Below are 18,647 nucleotides of genomic sequence, written 5' to 3'. Positions count from 1 at the left end.
CATCCCCAACTTGAATGGGAATTTCATCCCGAAATTCACTAGTTACATGAGATCTAGCATTGCCAGGCTTGGTCTTGTCTTTAGGAAACAAATGTGGATACTTACGTTCCATCTGGTCCTCGCGTTCCCACGTGAACTCCGGACCACGTCTTGAGTTCCAACGAACTCTCACAATGGGTATACGGCTGTGCTTACGAACTTTAACTTCCCGATCCATAATCTCAATTGGTTCTTCGACAAACTGCAACTTGTCATCTATTTTCAGCTCTTGAAATGGTACAACTAGTGTTTCGTCAACCAAACACTTCTTTAATTGCGACACGTGAAATACATCGTGAACATTACCCAACTCAGCAGGTAATTCCAACCTGTAAGCTACCTTTCCAATTCGTTCCAGAATTTTGAAGGGTCCTACGTAACGAGGGTTTAGTTTGCCGCGTTTCCCAAAACGCACCACACCCTTCCAGGGTGAGACTTTTAACATAACGCGATCATTAACTTCAAATTCCAGAGGTTTACTACGCTTGTCAGCGTAGCTTTTCTGACGGTCGCGAGCTGCGGCCATACGGTCCCGTATCCGGACAATATTTTCCGATGTTTCAAACACAAGCTCCGGGCCTGTGATCTGACTGTCACCCACCTCAAGCCAACAGAGAGGTGAGCGGCATTTTCGTCCGTATAGTGCTTCGAACGGAGCTGCCTTAATACTTGTATGGTAGCTGTTGTTGTAGGAGAATTCTACCAACGGTAAGTGCTTTTCCCATCCTTTCCCAAAGTCGATTACACATGCCCGCAGCATGTCTTCAAGCGTTTGGATGGTGCGCTCGCTTTGACCATCCGTCTGCGGGTGATAAGCGGTACTCATGTCGAGCCGTGAACCGAACGACTTATGCATTGCTTGCCAAAGTTCAGAAGTGAAACGTGGATCTCGATCTGAGATGATAGAAGTTGGTACCCCATGCCTAGAGACGACCTCTTTAAGATAAACCGCTGCTAGATGCGAAAACTTGTCTGTCTCCTTGATTGCAAAGAAATGTGCTGACTTCGTGAGACGATCAACAATCACCCAAATGGTATCGTTTCCGGACTGAGTTCTTGGTAGTCCTGTCACGAAATCCATGGCGATCTGTTCCCACTTCCATGTGGGTATCTCTGGTTGCTGCAGTAGACCTGAGGGCTTTTGATGTTCCGCCTTGACTTTAGCACAAGTCAAACATTTACTGACGTAAGTTGCTATATGAGCTTTCATGCTAGGCCACCAGTATGTAGTTTTCAAGTCGTGGTACATCTTATCTGATCCAGGATGTACGGAGTAACGTGAATTATGTGCCTCATCCATTACAAGTTCTCGTAAGTCACCATAGAGTGGAACCCAGATGCGTCCGGTTACGTAGTAAGCACCGTCTCCCTTTTTCTCTAGTCGTTGCCTTGAGCCGCGTAAAGCTTCAGCTCGAACGTTCTCTGGTTTCAACGCTTCTAACTGAGCGTTTCGTATCTGGGAAGGAAGATTGGATTGGATCGTGAGTTGCAACGCTCGCACGCGCCTAGGTGCACTATTCTTTCTGCTGAGGGCATCAGCTACGACGTTCGCTTTGCCCGGATGATACTTGATGGCACATTCGTAATCATTTAATAGTTCAACCCATCGTCGTTGCTGCATATTCAATTCTTTCTGGTCGAAGATATGCTGAAGACTCATATGGTCGGTGTAGATGGTGCATTTGGTACCGTACAGATAGTGCCTCCAGATTTTCAACGCAAATACCACTGCTCCTAACTCCAAGTCGTGTGTCGTGTAATTTTTCTCGTGAATCTTCAACTGCCGCGAGGCATAGGCTATCACCTTCTCGCGTTGCATTAATACACAGCCGAGACCTTGAATCGACGCATCACAGTAGACCACAATATCTTCGGTACCCTCTGGCAAGGATAAGATCGGTGCACTGCAAAGTTTCTGCTTTAACAACTGGAAGGCCTCTTCCTGCTTCGTTCCCCAAGAGTATACCGTGTTCTTCTGTGTCAGTGATGTGAGAGGTTGCGCGATTTTCGAGAAATCTCTAATAAACCTTCGATAGTATCCAGCGAGACCAAGAAATTGGCGCACCTCTGAAGGAGTCTTTGGTGCCGCCCAATTCTTAACTGCATCTACTTTTGCAGGATCTGCATGTATCCCTTTTTCGTTAACGACGTGGCCAAGGAAATGCACTTCTCAAATCCAAAAATCGCACTTAGAAAACTTTGCATACAGCTGTTCCCTTCTCAAAAGTTCCAGGATGAGACGTAGGTGACGCTCGTGATCCTCCTTGTTCTTTGAATAAACCAAGATGTCGTCGATAAACACTATAACAAACTCGTCAAGATATGGCTTACATACGCGGTTCATGAGATCCATGAAAACCGCTGGTGCATTTGTCAATCCAAACGGCATAACCAAAAACTCGTAGTGTCCGTAGCGCGTTCGAAAAGCAGTCTTGGGAACATCTTCCTCTCTAACTCGCACCTGATGATAACCCGATCTTAAGTCGATCTTTGAATAGAAACTTGACCCTTGCAACTGGTCAAACAAGTCGTCGATGCGTGGCTGTGGATAACGGTTCTTAATGGTTACCTTGTTGAGCTCTCGATAATCGATGCACATGCGAAATGACCCGTCTTTCTTCTTTACAAACAGAACTGGGGCTCCCCAAGGCGAAGAACTGGGTCGAATGAAACCTCTATCCAATAATTCCTGCAGCTGATTAGACAGTTCCTGTAGCTCCCCAGGAGCCAACCGGTATGGAGCTCGAGCAATTGGGGCCACTCCTGGCGCCAGATCAACCTGAAATTCTACTTGACGGTGAGGAGGTAGCCCTGGTAACTCCTCTGGGAACACATCAGTGAAATCCCGTACCACTGGCAGATCCTCGATCTTCTTTCCTCGGACTGAGCGTTAGTAACTAAAGCTAACATTGCAGGATACCCCTTTTGTAGATACTTCTGCGCATGCATAGCCGAGATAATACCAACCATCGTCCCACTACGATGCCCTTGAACCGATAATGACTCCCCATTGGGGAGAGGAATACGCACGACCTTCTCCTTACACAAAATTTCCGCTTGGTGCTTAGACAGCCAATCCATGCCTACCACTATATCGAAACTACCGAGCGTAACGGGAAGGAGATCAATATCAAACACTTGACCCACGAGATCTAGTTTGCACCCGAAAAGGACATTCGAGGCTTCTATCGTCTTACCATCTGTTAGTTCTACTACTTGCTTAACTTCTAAAGGCGTTGGGGTTATCCCCAATCGTTGACTAAATTCTAGGGACACATAACTCCAATCGGCACCAGAATCAAATAACACAGAAGCAATATGATTGTTTACAGGAAACGTACCGGTGACAACATTGCCGTCATTCCTAGCATCCCCTGCCCCAAGCTGAAACACCCTGCCCCGAACACCATTACCCCCATTGTTGCCATTGTTGTAGTTGTTCTTCCCAGCATTGTTGTTATTCGGGCGGTTGTTTTCGTTAGCGTTCTGGTTTAGTTGAGGGCAATCCCGCTTTAAGTGACCCTCATCCCCACACTGATAGCACCCCTTTCTGAAGCCCTGATTCTGCTGGGGTGGTTGTCCTTGCTGTCTCTGGTTCTGCTGGTTCTGTTGCTGCTGATGTTTGGGCTGTGGGGCCCTACAATCTTTGGCCTCGTGGCCCGCCTTACCACACCTGTTACATGTCCGTCCACACTGCCCGAAATGATGATAGCCACATTTGTTACATCGTGGCTTCCTCCCTGCATACGAACCCTGACTTTGGCCACTTCCCTGGCCTTGATTGACAGAAGACGACTGGCTGATGCTGCGATTGCTATTGTTGTCTGGCCTTTTCTGAGTCTGACCCGCACTAGATGCTTTGTCGTAATCGTTCCACTTCCGCTTGTTATCATTAGCGGACGCAGTGGCAGTGGGTGCAGCAGCAGTAGTGGTTGAAACACGCGGTGGTAACGAGTTACTCTCTACCTCTTGATCCACAATCTTGTGGGTCAAACAGACAATTTGTGTCAAATCATTGAGATGGGCTGCAGTGACCAAACTCTTCACACGCGGAGGCAGCCCCTTGATGAATAACTCAATCCTCCGAGACATAGGCCGGGAAAAGTTCGGGCACATGTCCGCCAATTCATACGATCGCTTCACATACGCTTCGACTTCAGATCCAACCATCTTCAAGTCATAGTACTCGTTTTCCAGCTTCTGGACCTCATCCCGAGGACAATACTCCTCTCTGATCCGTTCTTTAAAGTCATCCCAAGTTGTGGCATTCGCTGCCTCGATGCCCAACAACTGCACTTGGGCATTCCACCACGTTAGGGCACCATCCACCAAGGTACCCGCAGCATATTTCACCCTGTCTCCAGCGGGACAGTTACAGATAGCGAACACGGACTCTGCTTTCTCAAACCATCTCAGAAGTCCCACAGCCCCTTCAGTCCCGGTGAAGGTCTGTGGTTTACAGTCCATAAACATTTTGAACGTACACGCAGGCTGGTTGGGTTGAGGTTGCACTTGCTGACCTAAACGACGAAAGGAAACACATTATAGGAGTGAAAAGACGTGTACGCGATATAAGAGGAAAAGTACTTGGTACATTCCGTACCAGCTTGATAGGCTGCTAAAGCCTCAGCCACACGGGTGTTGATTAAGTCTGTCAACTCAGCCTGAGTCATGTTAATGTTGCCACGTCCGTGTCCTCGTCCACTCATGATTCTATATATATAGAGATGAACCGATTCAGGAAATCGAAACGAGATGGAAATCAAGTATCATGTTGGTATCTACGTACTACCAGTTCACACATAATAAGGCAGAACCCTCCTCACGCTCGATAAGCCTCACTGGGACTTGCATGCACCCCACGTTATTATTAAGTGTGCACCCATAATAATAAGGCAATTTGCATGCTTATCTCAGTGCCTCTTAGCTTACGCTCGAAGTTTCCCCCGTTCACATTACACAACAAAAGGTGTCATAGGTTTACTATTCACATGAGTCGAAGAGTAGTCTCACACTATCAAGTCACCGTAGTATCGAGTGTATCGTGCCATGCAAGTTATGAGTGTGTGACTACTAAAGAAATAATGCATAAACAAAACAGAAGACGAACCTTGCGATCTGGAGCTGAGTGTCATGATCGATTCTTCGAAGGCATTCGGTTATAGTCTGGTTTTACAAAAGTTTTAAAACCTAGTTCACTATAACCAGGGGCTCTGATACCAAACTGTAACACCCCTAAAATACCACCCGCGGGAACTCCGCGAGGCGTGTTACACATCAGAGTCTGAGCCACCAATCACATTGAACCAATGATAAATATTTAAATAAGACATGTCATTAATTACCAATATAAAATGTCAAACATAATATTAGTTCCCAAAGAGTTGTATAGCGGAAGCATGTAATAAATCGTTTAACAATCGTTTCTTAATAATACTCAAAACCAACGTATCAAATGTAAGTTAATCCGAGAGCCTTGATCCATGACCACTCCAGCACTCCCAGATAGCAAGTCCATGTCTCGTATTCTAACGACCCGCAAGCATGCAGACAAGTGTGTGTCAGACGACGCTGGTGAGTTCAAAGTTTAGTTAACGTGTTTTGTTACCAGATATACGTTAGGTCAATTCAACGTTGTGATTTGATGCTGTTTATAACTTGTTGAGATACCCTAGGGAGTGTGCCCATATGTATCCGGGAAGTGTGTCCCTCAATAACCTGGAGTGTGTCCAGCCCCCAATGCCCCTAACCAAGCATTGGTAATGATCGATCCCATGTTCAATAACCAAGACCCAGTTTCATTGTTTACCCAAGATTCCATTTTCCAAACGTTTACTAGTTGTTCCAAACCACCGGGACGCATGCTTGAGGAATGCAGTGAACTCACCTTGGTTTGCTCGGTAAGATTAACTACTCGCTCACACTTAATCAGTCAAGTCTTAATTATTCACATGTATTTGATCAGTTGATATTCATGAAGTTGGCACGTATGTGTAATCACAAAGGACAATGCATCGATAATCACCAAGTAGCACATTGTACGCATTCAAGCTCATATAATTCATGTGTATCACTTAACAGCAGTTAAATATCTCAGTTAACTTCTAACAGAGTTAAGTCAGATTACTGTGCAAATTATTCAAGTCGGCGAAACACAGATTGACGAAACATACCTTGTTTCGTCAACCACCCTTTGGCGAAACTGATTCTGTCTCGTCGACTTCCCTTGGCGAAACACCCTCTCTGTTTCGTCAACTACCCCTTGACGAAACAAGATTCTGTTTCGTCAAACAAGTCAGTTACGTCGACATCAGTTACGTCAATTTGTAATTACGTCAATCATGCCGATCAGTTACAGTATCAACCCAGAAACCCTAATCATCTTCAGCCGTCACACATCAATATCATACGATCACACTATCATCATCAATCACATATCATTACGCAGTCATTATCATTCACAAAGAACATCATTAATCTAAACAAAGCGTATCATCATAACCAATCATCTAGCATGAACCCTAGGTCACGAGATAGTCATGTGTAGCCTAGATCGAGACATACGGATTCGGTAACCATGTTTCTTTTAATCACGATATCACCGATAATATACCACATCACATCAACATCAACCAACGCATTCAAGGATCTCATCATATATATTTCAACATCATAATTCTGATTTCATATAGTTAACTGACCCTAATTCAAACACATAAGACCTCAATTAAAGATATGCATACAATAGAGTTTACACTAACCGATTCAAGATGAACAAATAAGGATTCAATAGGGAAGATGATGATGAAGGATGGATGTTGCCGTCACACAGTGGATAGAGCTCCTAGGGTTTTTTCTTATTTGCCAAAAAGTATACAACTGAAGTCTGTTCACGTTAATATGTACAATTTACCGTACTGGGCCCGAACTGGGCCTTGGCGAAACTGGGCCGGCGAAACACATCCTGTTTCGTCGAGCTATGGTTGACGAATCACACTCCTGTTTCGTCGAAGAGTGTTTGGCGAAACAAGCTTTTGTTTCGTCGAGTATATTATGACTATGCAATTCTGTTTAGTCAGGTTGTGAAGGTTATACAATACTTAACTAGTTCCAGTGTGTACTAACAGGTTCACATAATATTATTAACACATAAACATGCAGTACTCACGATACATTACATCATATCACAATGTGTACAATACAAGTCAATATCGAAAACTCGAGTTGTCACAGTTCCGTTCATGAACCTTGAGTTGACGTGAAGCGTAAGCAATAACTTTATCCCGTTGCATCAATACACACCCAAGTCCCTGTATCGACGCGTCACAATAAACCACAAAGTCGTCCGTGCCCTCTGGCAATGAGAGAATAGGTGCGCTGCAAAGCCTATCCTTTAAGTACTTGAAAGCGGTTTCCTGGGGACCTCCCCATCGGTAGGTGACACCCTTTTGTGTCAGTACTGTAAGCGGCTGTGCGATCTTGGAGAAATCTTTGATAAACCGTCTGTAGTAACCCGCCAAGCCCAAGAATTGGCGTATTTCCGTTGGTGTACGCGGTGCAGGCCAGTTCCTGATCGAATCTACCTTGGATGGATCGACATGAATCCCATCCCTGTTCACCACATGGCCTAAGAAGTGGACTTCACGAAGCCAGAAGTCGCATTTGGAAAACTTGGCGTACAATTGCTCCTTTCTAAGAAGTTCCAAGATCAATCGTAGGTGCTGTTCGTGTTCCTCTTGACTCTTGGAGTAAATCAGAATGTCGTCGATGAAGACAATCACAAACTTGTCTAGATACGGCTTGCACACCCTGTTCATCAGATCCAAAAATACGGCAGGCGCATTCGTTAACCCAAATGGCATGACAAGAAACTCGTAGTGACCGTAGCGAGTTCTGAATGCGGTTTTGGAGACGTCCTCATCCCGGACTCTCAGCTGATGATACCCTGACCTCAAGTCTATCTTGGAGTAGTAACTCGACCCCTGCAACTGGTCGAATAAGTCGTCTATACGCGGAAGAGGATAACGGTTCTTCACCGTCACCTTGTTCAGTTCACGGTAGTCGATGCACATCCTGAAAGTGCCATCCTTCTTTTTTCACGAAAAGTACTGGAGCTCCCCAAGGCGATGTGCTTGGACGAATAAAGCGGGCTATTGGTGCTGCTCCAGGAGCTAACTCAATCTGGAATTCGACTTGGCGGTGAGGTGGTAAACCGGGTAAATCTTCAGGAAACACCTGAGGAAAGTCACGTACAACTGGAATATCCTCCAGCTTCTTTTCCTTTGCTGATGCGTCAGTGACAAGTGCCAGAATTGCAGTGTGCCCCTTTCGTAAACATTTCTGCGCCTTTAAGAAAGAGATGATGCCAACCACAGCACCACTCTTGTCGCCTTGAACTTCGAGAGGTTCTTGACTAGAACGAGGAATACGAATGATCTTTTCCTTGCATAAAATCTCTGCGTGATGTTGGGATAACCAATCCATACCGATGACAACGTCGAAGCTACCCAAAACTATGGGTATAAGATCAATCGTGAAGGTCTGACCAGCTAAAACGATGCTACAACCCTTGATTACATGTGCGGCTTCTACACTTTTACCATTTGCTAACTCTACGACATGTTTGGTGTTTAGGGGTGTTGGTGTACGTTTTAACAATTTACTCATTTTCAAGGACATATAACTTGTATCAGCACCCGAATCAAATAAGACAGTAACATAAATATCGTCGAGAAGAAACTTACCCATAACCACATTGGGATCATTCATTGCGTCGCCCCGACCCAGCACAAAAGCACGACCCCGAGCTTCGTTGCCATTGTTTTTGTTGTTGTTGTTTCCCCCGTTGTTGTTGTTCCCGTTGCCCTGGTTATTGTTGTTGTTACGATTCTGGTTCTGGTTCAATTGAGGGCAATCACGTTTGAAGTGGCCTTCAGCCCCACACTGGAAACATCCCCGGTTTCCACGCTGTGGCTGCTGCTGCTGGTTCTGTGGAGCTGGCGGTGGGAGTTGCTGGTTCTGGTTTGCTGGCAGTGAGCTTCTACAATCCTTAGCCTCATGACCCATCTTGAGGCATCTTTGACAACGTTCCCTGCGACATCTTCCACTGTGGTGTTTCTTGCACCTACTACACCATGGGTGAGTTCGCCGATATCCACACTGCCCCTGACTGCCTGATGATTGCTGATTCGGACTCTGGTAGTCATTAGTCTTGCGCTGCTGTGCTTGAGACTGAACAGAAACTGATCCCTTACTGGAATCCCCCTCCCATTTTCTCTTGTTGTCACTGGGAGTTGCAGAAGTAGTGACAACAGTAGTGGTAGCACTGACGCGTTTTGGCAGCTTGTTCTGTTCCACTGCCTGATCGGTGAGTCGATGAGCAAGACGCTGAATGTCTTGGATGTTGTTGAGGTTAGCCGATGTCACGTGGCTCTGAATCTCTGGCACAAGCCCCTTGAGATACAACTCAATGCGCTTAACTGGAGGGTCCATCATCGTTGGACACAAGATGGCCAGTTCGTTTGATCGTTTCGTGTAAGCCTCAATCTCTGACCCCGTCATCTTCAAGTGGTATAACTCATCCTCCAACTTGTGGATGTCGTCTCGCGTGAAGTATTCTCGTTTGATCAGTTCTTTGAACTCTTCCCAGGGTGTGGCGTTAGCAGCTGCCAACCCTAGGATCTGTACTTGCGCGTTCCACCAAGTTAGCGCAATCCCTTCCAACGTGCCAGTGGCGTACTTGACCCTGCGAGCCTCAGGGCATTCACACATCTCAAATACTGACTCGAGTTTTTCGAACCAATGGAGGAGTCCCACTGCCCCCTCGGTGCCACTGAAAGTGCTTGGACGACAGTCCATGAAGTTCTTGAATGTGCAGACGGGTTGCTGAGCGTGTTGACCTGCTTGTGCAGCTGCAAGGGCCGCAGCTACTTGTTCGTTGATAAGAGCCGTCAACTGGGCTTGAGTCATGTTCACACGTCCAGACATGATCTTCATAGTAAAAGTAGCGTAAGTGAGAAAGGTTCGCGAGTAGTGCGATGACAGAAGAGTGTAAGCACATAGGTATTCTCATGTAACGACGTATAGCAAGCAATGAAATCTAGCATACTACGAGCAAAGTTCTATGTAGCTCTAGCAAGCAGGTAATAAACATAAACCTTATTACCTAGGATGTTGAGTCTTGCACGTGGAGCGAAGCGTCGTTGTGGATCGTTTAGAGCACTGTTCTGGTTATAGTCTGGTTTTAATAAAAACGTTTGTCCCATATTAAAACCAAGTTCTCTATAACCAATGGCTCTGATACCAATCTGTCACACCCCCAAAATCCACACGCGGAGTACCACCGCTTGGGAGCGTGACTGACCAGGATCAAGCCATCAATCATATTGAACATAGCATAATATAATTAAGATAGTTCGTAAAACCTAATTCAATACAATTGATGTTCTAAACCAAACATAGTATCAATAGCGGAAGCATAATAATGAAAACCCAATGTATAACATAAGTGCAAATGTTTAAGTGTTTAACATAGCATCCACGATCCATTACCCACAACGACCCGCCCCTCCTTGTGCAAGCTCCATAAGTACCTAAGGTCCTGCAAGGCATGCAGCAGAGAGTCAACAACTAGTTGAGCGAGTTCACAGTTAATAGTTCAGTAATAGTATAGTGTGAGTAGTAGTATGTTCGTTTGTTATGTCAGGTATCCTATCAGTTTCCATCGCGGCCTCCCAGTCAGGTATGTGAAGATATTAGGGGATGTTTTTCCCAAGTGTTCTAGACTAGGTTTATTTGTATCGCGGCCTCCCAGGCAGGTGTGCGAAGATTAGTAAATTTAGTTCGCGGCCTTTCTAAGGCAGGTGTGCGAAGTCAGTCATAATATCGCGGCCAACCCTTGGCAGGTGTGCGAAGATCAGTTCAATAAGTGTTACTAGTCTAGTCGTATCTTATCGTTAGGTTCTACCATCTGAGTATACACAATAATTCATCAAACCCATTCCCACCCGGGAATCCCATGCCTTGGCTGTGTGAACTCACCTTGGTTTGCTCGGTATGCTAAGTATGTGCTCAAGATAAATCAATCACGTCCTAGGGTATGCACATATACACAATCAGTTTGTATTCATGGAGTTGGCACGTAAGTATAATCACAGAAGTACTAGCATGTATCCAAAATCACATGAGTCATGCACATCACTTAACAGCAGTTAAATATCTCAGTTAACTTCTAACAGAGTTAAGTCAGGTTACTGTGCAAAATATTCAAGTCGGCGAAACACATGTTGACGAAACACATTCTGTTTCGTCAACTACCTTCGGCGAAACAAGGTTCTATTTCGTCGAACTCCCATCGGCGAATCAAAATCCAGTTTCGTCAACTGTCTTTGACGAAACACTTCCCCTGTTTCGTCAATATCAGTTCTGCCAAGTTGCCTATTTCGTCAAGTTATCAGTTACGTCAACAACAGTTACAATTTCAGAAACCCTAAACATGCTACAGCCGTCAACAACATTATCGATCAAACAACAATCATGCAGCAATCATAGGATCATCATCTAATCATCATACAGTCATCATAATACTAATACCCATCATGATCCCTAGTTTATGCGTACACCAAGCCGATTAACATAGTATATCACATTATTGAACCCTATTAGCATGCCATCGGCATTCAGATCTCACCAACAACATTCTAATCGATTTGACAATAACAACCATTCCGATTAAACATCAAGCAAGTCGTTAAGATCATAACATTAATCATTAATCGATAACCCTAATCATACAAGTTGTGTAAATCACAGATTATCATGGTATTCCTTGGCAATTCATAGACAAATAAGTGCTAGAAATAACTAACCGAGAGCTAAACGAGCGACACGAACGTAACGAGTGGACACTTGGATGATGAGTAAATCGCTAGAGGGTCTCGGGAACACACACACAGTTGCCGTCGGTGCACAAGAGCTCTAGGGTTTTCAGTTTTTCTAAAGATTGTGAAACAGGAGGTCGGTACACGTTTTAAACACTCATTAACGTTTTGGGCCCGTAGTGGGCTTCAGCAAAACTGGGCCGGCGAATCACATTGTGTTTCGTCGAGAATGGGTTGACGAAACAGGCTTCTGTTTCGTTGAGTGGTCCTTTGGCGAATCACAACTCTGATTCGTCGAGCTGGTTTGATGGTGAATAAGTCTAAGTGTTTTATATCAATCCATGTTATATATATACAACAACAATAAATCACATAAGTGCACAATCGTATCACGTTTCATTAAAACATAACATGTATGGTTGCAATTCAAACAAGTCAACTACTAAACAGTCAAAGTCAACATGCATTAAATGCGATAGTGTAAGTCGAAAAGTCGAGTTGTCACACTATTCTTACCCATGCCATTTCATTTGTTTTCTCTCTTGTTTCCCCTTTTTAGAATGCCTCCACGACGCGAAAATCCGGTATCTATTGAAGATCTGGTAGCTGTCATTACACAGCAAATAACTGCTGCAATCCCGAACATCGTTGCCCAATGTAACCAAGCCCTCAACAACAATAATGCCCCCTGCAGCTTCAAGACGTTCAACTCGGCTAAGCCATTAAAGTTTTCTGGGTCTCAAGGAGTGACTGCACTTCTGCAATGGTTCGAGAGTTTAGAGAGCACCTTCAGACATGTTCAATGTCCAAACGAGCGAAAGGTAGATTTTGCATCTAGCGTCTTTGAGAAACGAGCTTTAACATGGTGGAACGGTGTGATGAGAGATAGGGGTGCCGAAGTGGCACTGGCTCAAACGTGGGAAGAACTTCGAGCACTGATGATGAAGGAATTCTGTCCTCGTCACGAGATCAGGGCCTTAGAAAGGGAATTCGACGATCTTAAGCAAGACAGCGGCGAACATCGAGCATACACTGATCGATATAAGGAGCTGAGCCTGTTGTGTCCTTCCATGGTTACGCCTTTGGATAAGGCGATCGAAAAATACATTGATGGCCTCCCTGACTCAGTTCAGGACATTGTTACTGGTAGTAACCCCACTACGGTTAGGCAGGCCATTGAGCTATCTGCAACCTTGACTGAATCTCAGATCAGGAAACGTAAGCTTTTCCGAAAGGGTGACAAGAAACCGGTCGAGGAATCGAAACCAATCGAGGAATCAAAGACCATGGATGAACAGACTGGATCCCCTAAGAAGTCAAAGAAGCGAAAGTCTTCTCAGAATTTCGCCATGGTTACTCACAATGATCAAACTGTCCCCAACCAACCAGCTCAACCCCCTGCTAGGAAGCCATACAATGGAACTTCACCCTTGTGCAACCAATGTAACCTTCATCATCATGCTAGGGTGAAGTGCCGCGAATGCCAAATTTGTGGACTTAAAGGTCACACATCAAAGGTTTGCCGAGCTGCAGTTGCACCCAATCAAGCTGACAACAATCCTGCTCAAGCTCGCTTTCCACCAGGTTCTTGCTACAATTGTGGCGAGATGGGTCATTTCCGAAGAAATTGCCCAAAGCTTGCTAATGCTAATCCAGCACCGTGATGAGCATCTGACCGACTAGAAGACAACACCCTTTATAAATAATCATGTCTTGTGTATTATTTCCTTTTGTTGTCAAGGTCCATGAAACAGTTGTTATCATTGTTTATAGATAAATCTTTTATTTACATCGCAATGTATTTCTGTGGTTGCATGTATAAACGACATATCCCTTACAATACCGACGATCAAAGAACCGTATTCCGATTTCTAGGTGCCACTTGATTTCCTTGGTTTGCCCGAGCTTTGTTAAGTTCATTTAGTCGAGGATACCTTTGCAATTCAATGTGAGTACATAGTTCCCCTATTTTACTGTTTTCAATTGTTTTGGGGTGATACATATGTGTTAAACGTTTTCAATGATTTAAAAAACGAATACTATGGTTTATATTAAACATAACGATTTCGATAATGTGAACGAACTTGTTGGGACGTATTTACATAACGAATGACATTCATTAACAATGATCAAGCCGACCAGTAATAGGTTATGGTACCATAGGATCTGACAAATCCCGTTATCGGACTGCCACCATGGTTATGTGTGGGGGTTATGTGGGTAACGACTGAACCTGATGATTGTTAACTTACCCTTTGGTCGTATGTTAATACGAGTTGAACGATGGACGAGTTACGAAGGTTTGAATGTATTCACGAGATAACCAAAAGTTAGTTTTCACAATTAAAACATGAATGATTATGAACGATTTGAACGATTATAACAATTTGAACGACTTGAACAATTTGAACGATTTAAACAAATGAACGATGGTGTATAACACGAACGAGTTAATAGATTTAAACGATGGGTTTTTGTTATGTGATTAGGTAACGGGATGGGTGTAACATGATAAAATCATGGTAGATACGCCGCTGGTACTTCTTATATATAAGTGCTTTTATCATATTCCATTCCGTGGCGTTATTTAGTTCACTTGGACGAACGATTTCAAACGATACACGCGATGATGTTTACTAAATGATATAAACTATACAAGTTTTATTACGAGAACAATTTACAATTTGGTTTACATAAACAAATGTTTTGGGTTAAGATTCATGGCATCGAGGTTTTCCAAATTATAACCCACTTGTTTTGAGTTGGTTATTCATTTTACAATACTAAACACTTTTCAAAACAAGGTTTTCTAATATCAACTCATGTAGTTGTATGAGTTATTACAGTATGTATACGAGCCATGAATCTGACACTCTCACAAACGCTATGTGCTCGCCGATATTTCTTTGCTGACTTTATTTTCACATATGTTTCAGGTGGTGTTGAATGATGTTGACTGTGACTAGGATGCATGCTCACATAGGACCGAACGAGGCCTTAGTGACTTAATAACAATGGTAGACGATATGTAAACTAGTTTGTTTTGTTTTAAGAAAATGTAAATATTTAATTATTCAATAAAACGAAACTTTTTGATCCATGGTTGTGAAACAAAAATTCTGTCGCTCCACTCCCCGACGTTTCCGCCGCGGTTTGTTGTTTTACGCGGACGGGGTGTGACAGAAGAGTTGGTATCAGAGCTCATGGTTATAGGGAATTAGGTTATTAGTAATGCTTTGACCTAGACTATAACTTTTCTAGGACCCTAACGCGAGTTTCTTGCGTTTAGATTTTAAAACAATATCGTCACCTATCTTTAGGTGACAACCACAACAAGAACACGAATAACAAATCCGATTTGAAAATCAATCATCTATTCCTAGATGATTTGTTATAAGGTTTTGAACCTTCAAGGTTTTCAAAATCTCGTCAAAGTTTGGGTCTAGATAATGTGAACACATGCAATCCGGAAGGGTGGATGCCTGTATCCTGAGTATTCTGTCTAAGGCTAGAGTGTTCGTACAAATCCACATAATCGGACCAGTCACTCATACCTGGGAACTCTTGGGATGAGTGTCCACTTATAGGCTAAAGCATGTCTTCGCGATACATTATATTGACCTATTTGCTTTGATTAGTCACTGTGTATCGTTTGTTTGTTTGAGGTAACAAACGAATGATCACCTTCCTTATGTTTTGTCGATGTTTTCGATACCTATTTTGTTTATCCATTTGTCAGTCTCACTCGTTTCTCATGTTTCCTTGTTCTTTTTAGAATATGCCTCCTCGACGAGATGCACAACCACAACCTAATGCCGAACTCACAGCTATTATCACTCAGCAGATCGCTGCTGTGATTCCGAACCTAATAACTCAGATTAATCAAGCGAACAACAATAACAACAACAATGCTCAATGTAGTTTCAAAACATTTAATTCGGCTAAACCACTGAAGTTTTCTAGGTCTCAAGGAGCAACTTCACTCCTACAATGGTTCGAGGAGTCTGGAAAGCACGTTTAGACATGTTCAATGTCCGAATGAGCGAAAGGTTGAGTTTGCATCCATAGTTTTTGAGAAACATGTTGTAAAATGGTGGAACAGTGTGATGCGAGATAGGGGTGCCGATGTGGCGATGACACAGACTTGGGAAGCGTTGCGGGCTCTCATGATGAAGGAGTTCTGACCCCGTCATGAAATAAGGGCTTTGGAACGAGAATTCGACGATCTGAAACAAGATGGGGGAGAACACCGTGCTTAAACGGATCGTTATGAGGAGTTGAGTTTGCTATGTCCTACTATGGTTACCCCGTTGGAGAAAGCGATCGAGTGGTATATAGATGGGTTGCCTGACTCTATGCAAGACATAGTTACTAGTAGTAATCCTATCACTGTTCGTTAAGCTATCGAATTGGCTGCAACTCTGACTGAGTCACAAGTCAGGAAAGGTAAACTGACCCACAAGGGTGACAAAAAGCAGTCAGCCGACACCGCTCAAGACAAAGACAAGGGTAAGGGTAAGAAAAAGGGCGAGTCGTCAAGAAGGTCGAGGAAGCGCAAGGCTTCCCAAAATTTTGCTGTTACCAATAAGAATGCTCAGAACCCACCAGCACAGACTCCTACCAAGAAACCGTATGCTGGTGCTGCACCTCACTGCAATCGGTGCAACGGTCATCATGCAACTCTGCAAGCTTGTAAACAGTGCACCACTTGTGGTAAACTTGGCCACACGGCCAACATTTGTCGATTGGGTCAAAATCAAGCTGCTCAGAATCCAGCACAGGCTTAGGGAAACACTGCTAGATTCCCACCTGGTTCATGTTATAATTGCAGAGAGATGGGTCACTTCCGTAATAATTGTTCGAAGCTTGCAAACCCGAATGCCAACGCAAATGCAAATCCCGCTCATGGACGAGCATACAACTTGAACGCTAACGAGGCTCGTGCTGACAACGAGGTTGTTAACGGTACGTTCCTTGTTAACCATCAACCTGCATCTGTTCTTTTCGATTCTGGTGCCGATAGAAGTTTTGTATCGTTATCGTTTGAGCCTTTACTAGCGATGCCTAGAACTAAACTGAGGAAACCCTTATCTGTCGAAGGTGCTACAGGTAAACCTCTTATATTTGATTTTATTATTCGCGATTGTCAATTAAATCTCGATAACCATCTTTTTCCTATTGACCTCACACCGATGCAACTTGGAAGTTTCGATATTATCGTAAGAATGGATTGGTTAACTAAGTATCATGCTGAGGTGGTTTGCTTTGATAAGATTGTTCGTATTCCTCTTTCGTCTGGTGAAGTTCTAGAGGTTCGTGGCGAGAAACCATCCAATGGTTTGAAACTTATGTCGTGTACAAAAGCCCAAGGTTATTTACGAAAAGGATATGTGGCCTTTCTGGCACATGTCACAGAGGAGAAAGGCAAGAGCAAGTGTATTCAAGATATTCCGATTGTTCGAGATTATCCAGAGGTATTTCCTGATGAACTGCCTAGTTTGCCTCCAGTTCGTCAAGTCGAGTTTCATATTGATCTTGTACCTAATGCCAACCTGATTACTAAAGCACCTTATCGTCTTGCACCATCTGAGATACAAGAGTTATCGAAACAGCTTCAAGAATTATCTGACAAAGGATTCATCCGACCAAGTTATTCACCTTGAGGCGCTCCAGTCCTATTTGTGAAAAAGAAAGATGGGTCTTTTCAAATGTGTATTGATTATCCTGAGCTTAATAAGCTTACCATCAAGAATCGATATCCCCTACCACAAATAGATGATCTTTTTGATCAGCTGCAAGGTGCTACATGTTTTTCCAAGATCGATCTGCGTTCTAGGTATCATCAACTTCGTGTACTCGAAGAAGATATTCCCAAAACTACCTTCCGCACGAGATATGGTCACTACGAGTTCACTGTCATGCCTTTTGGTTTAACGAATGCCCCGGCTATTTTCATGGATTTAATGAACAGGGTTTGTAAACCTTATATAGATAAGTTCATCATTGTGTTCATTGACGACATTCTCATTTATTCGAAGTCTCGAGCCGATCACGAACAACACCTTCGTCTGACGATGGAACTCCTAAAGAAAGAGCAACTATTTGCCAAATTCTCCAAGTGTGAATTCTAGCTTAAGGAAGTTCAATTTTTGGGTCATATTGTCAACAAGCAGGGTATTCATGTGGATCCTTCCAAAATAGCAGCTATTAAGGATTAGAATACACCTACGACAGCTACAGAAGTTCGCTCTTTTCTTGGTCTTGCTGGTTACTATCGTCAATTCATTTCGAATTTCTCGAAGATCGCGGTTCCTCTCACTTCTTTGACTCAGAAGAATAAGACTTTTGAGTGGGGACTTAAACAGGAAGAAGCTTTCCAAACGCTGAAACAAAAACTATGTGATGCTCCTGTCTTATCTTTGCCCGAGGGAAATGATGATTTCGTTGTCTATTGTGACGCGTCGAATCTAGGCCTTGGTTGTATTCTCATGCAATGAGGCAAAGTTATAGCTTATGCGTCAAGACAACCGAAAAATTCACGAGAAGAACTACACAACTCATGATCTTGAGTTAGGAGCTGTGGTTTTTGCACTCAAAATTTGGAGACACTATCTTTATGTCACAAAATGTGTGGTTTTCATAGAGCACAAAATTCTCCAACACATTCTCAATCAAAAGGAGTTAAACATGAGACAACGATGCTGGGTTGAGCTATTGAATGATTTCGAT

At 43.6% G+C, this 18,647-nt stretch overlaps 1 protein-coding gene across 1 annotated transcript; it reads left to right on the top strand.

The window, feature by feature from the left end:
* The first annotated feature begins 16,753 nt into the window (after positions 1-16,753).
* Positions 16,754-18,415, top strand: LOC110919426 (uncharacterized mitochondrial protein AtMg00860-like). The gene is made up of 3 exons (XM_022163695.1): positions 16,754-16,883; positions 16,977-17,027; positions 18,153-18,415. The coding sequence occupies exons 1-3, from the start codon at positions 16,754-16,756 to the stop codon at positions 18,413-18,415; spliced, it is 444 nt and encodes a 147-aa protein (XP_022019387.1).
* The last annotated feature ends 232 nt before the right edge of the window (positions 18,416-18,647 follow it).

Source organism: Helianthus annuus, chromosome 16, assembly GCF_002127325.2.
Source record: "Helianthus annuus cultivar XRQ/B chromosome 16, HanXRQr2.0-SUNRISE, whole genome shotgun sequence".
NCBI classification, from domain to species: Eukaryota; Viridiplantae; Streptophyta; class Magnoliopsida; order Asterales; family Asteraceae; genus Helianthus; species Helianthus annuus.
This window is presented reverse-complemented; position numbering and strand designations above follow the sequence as displayed.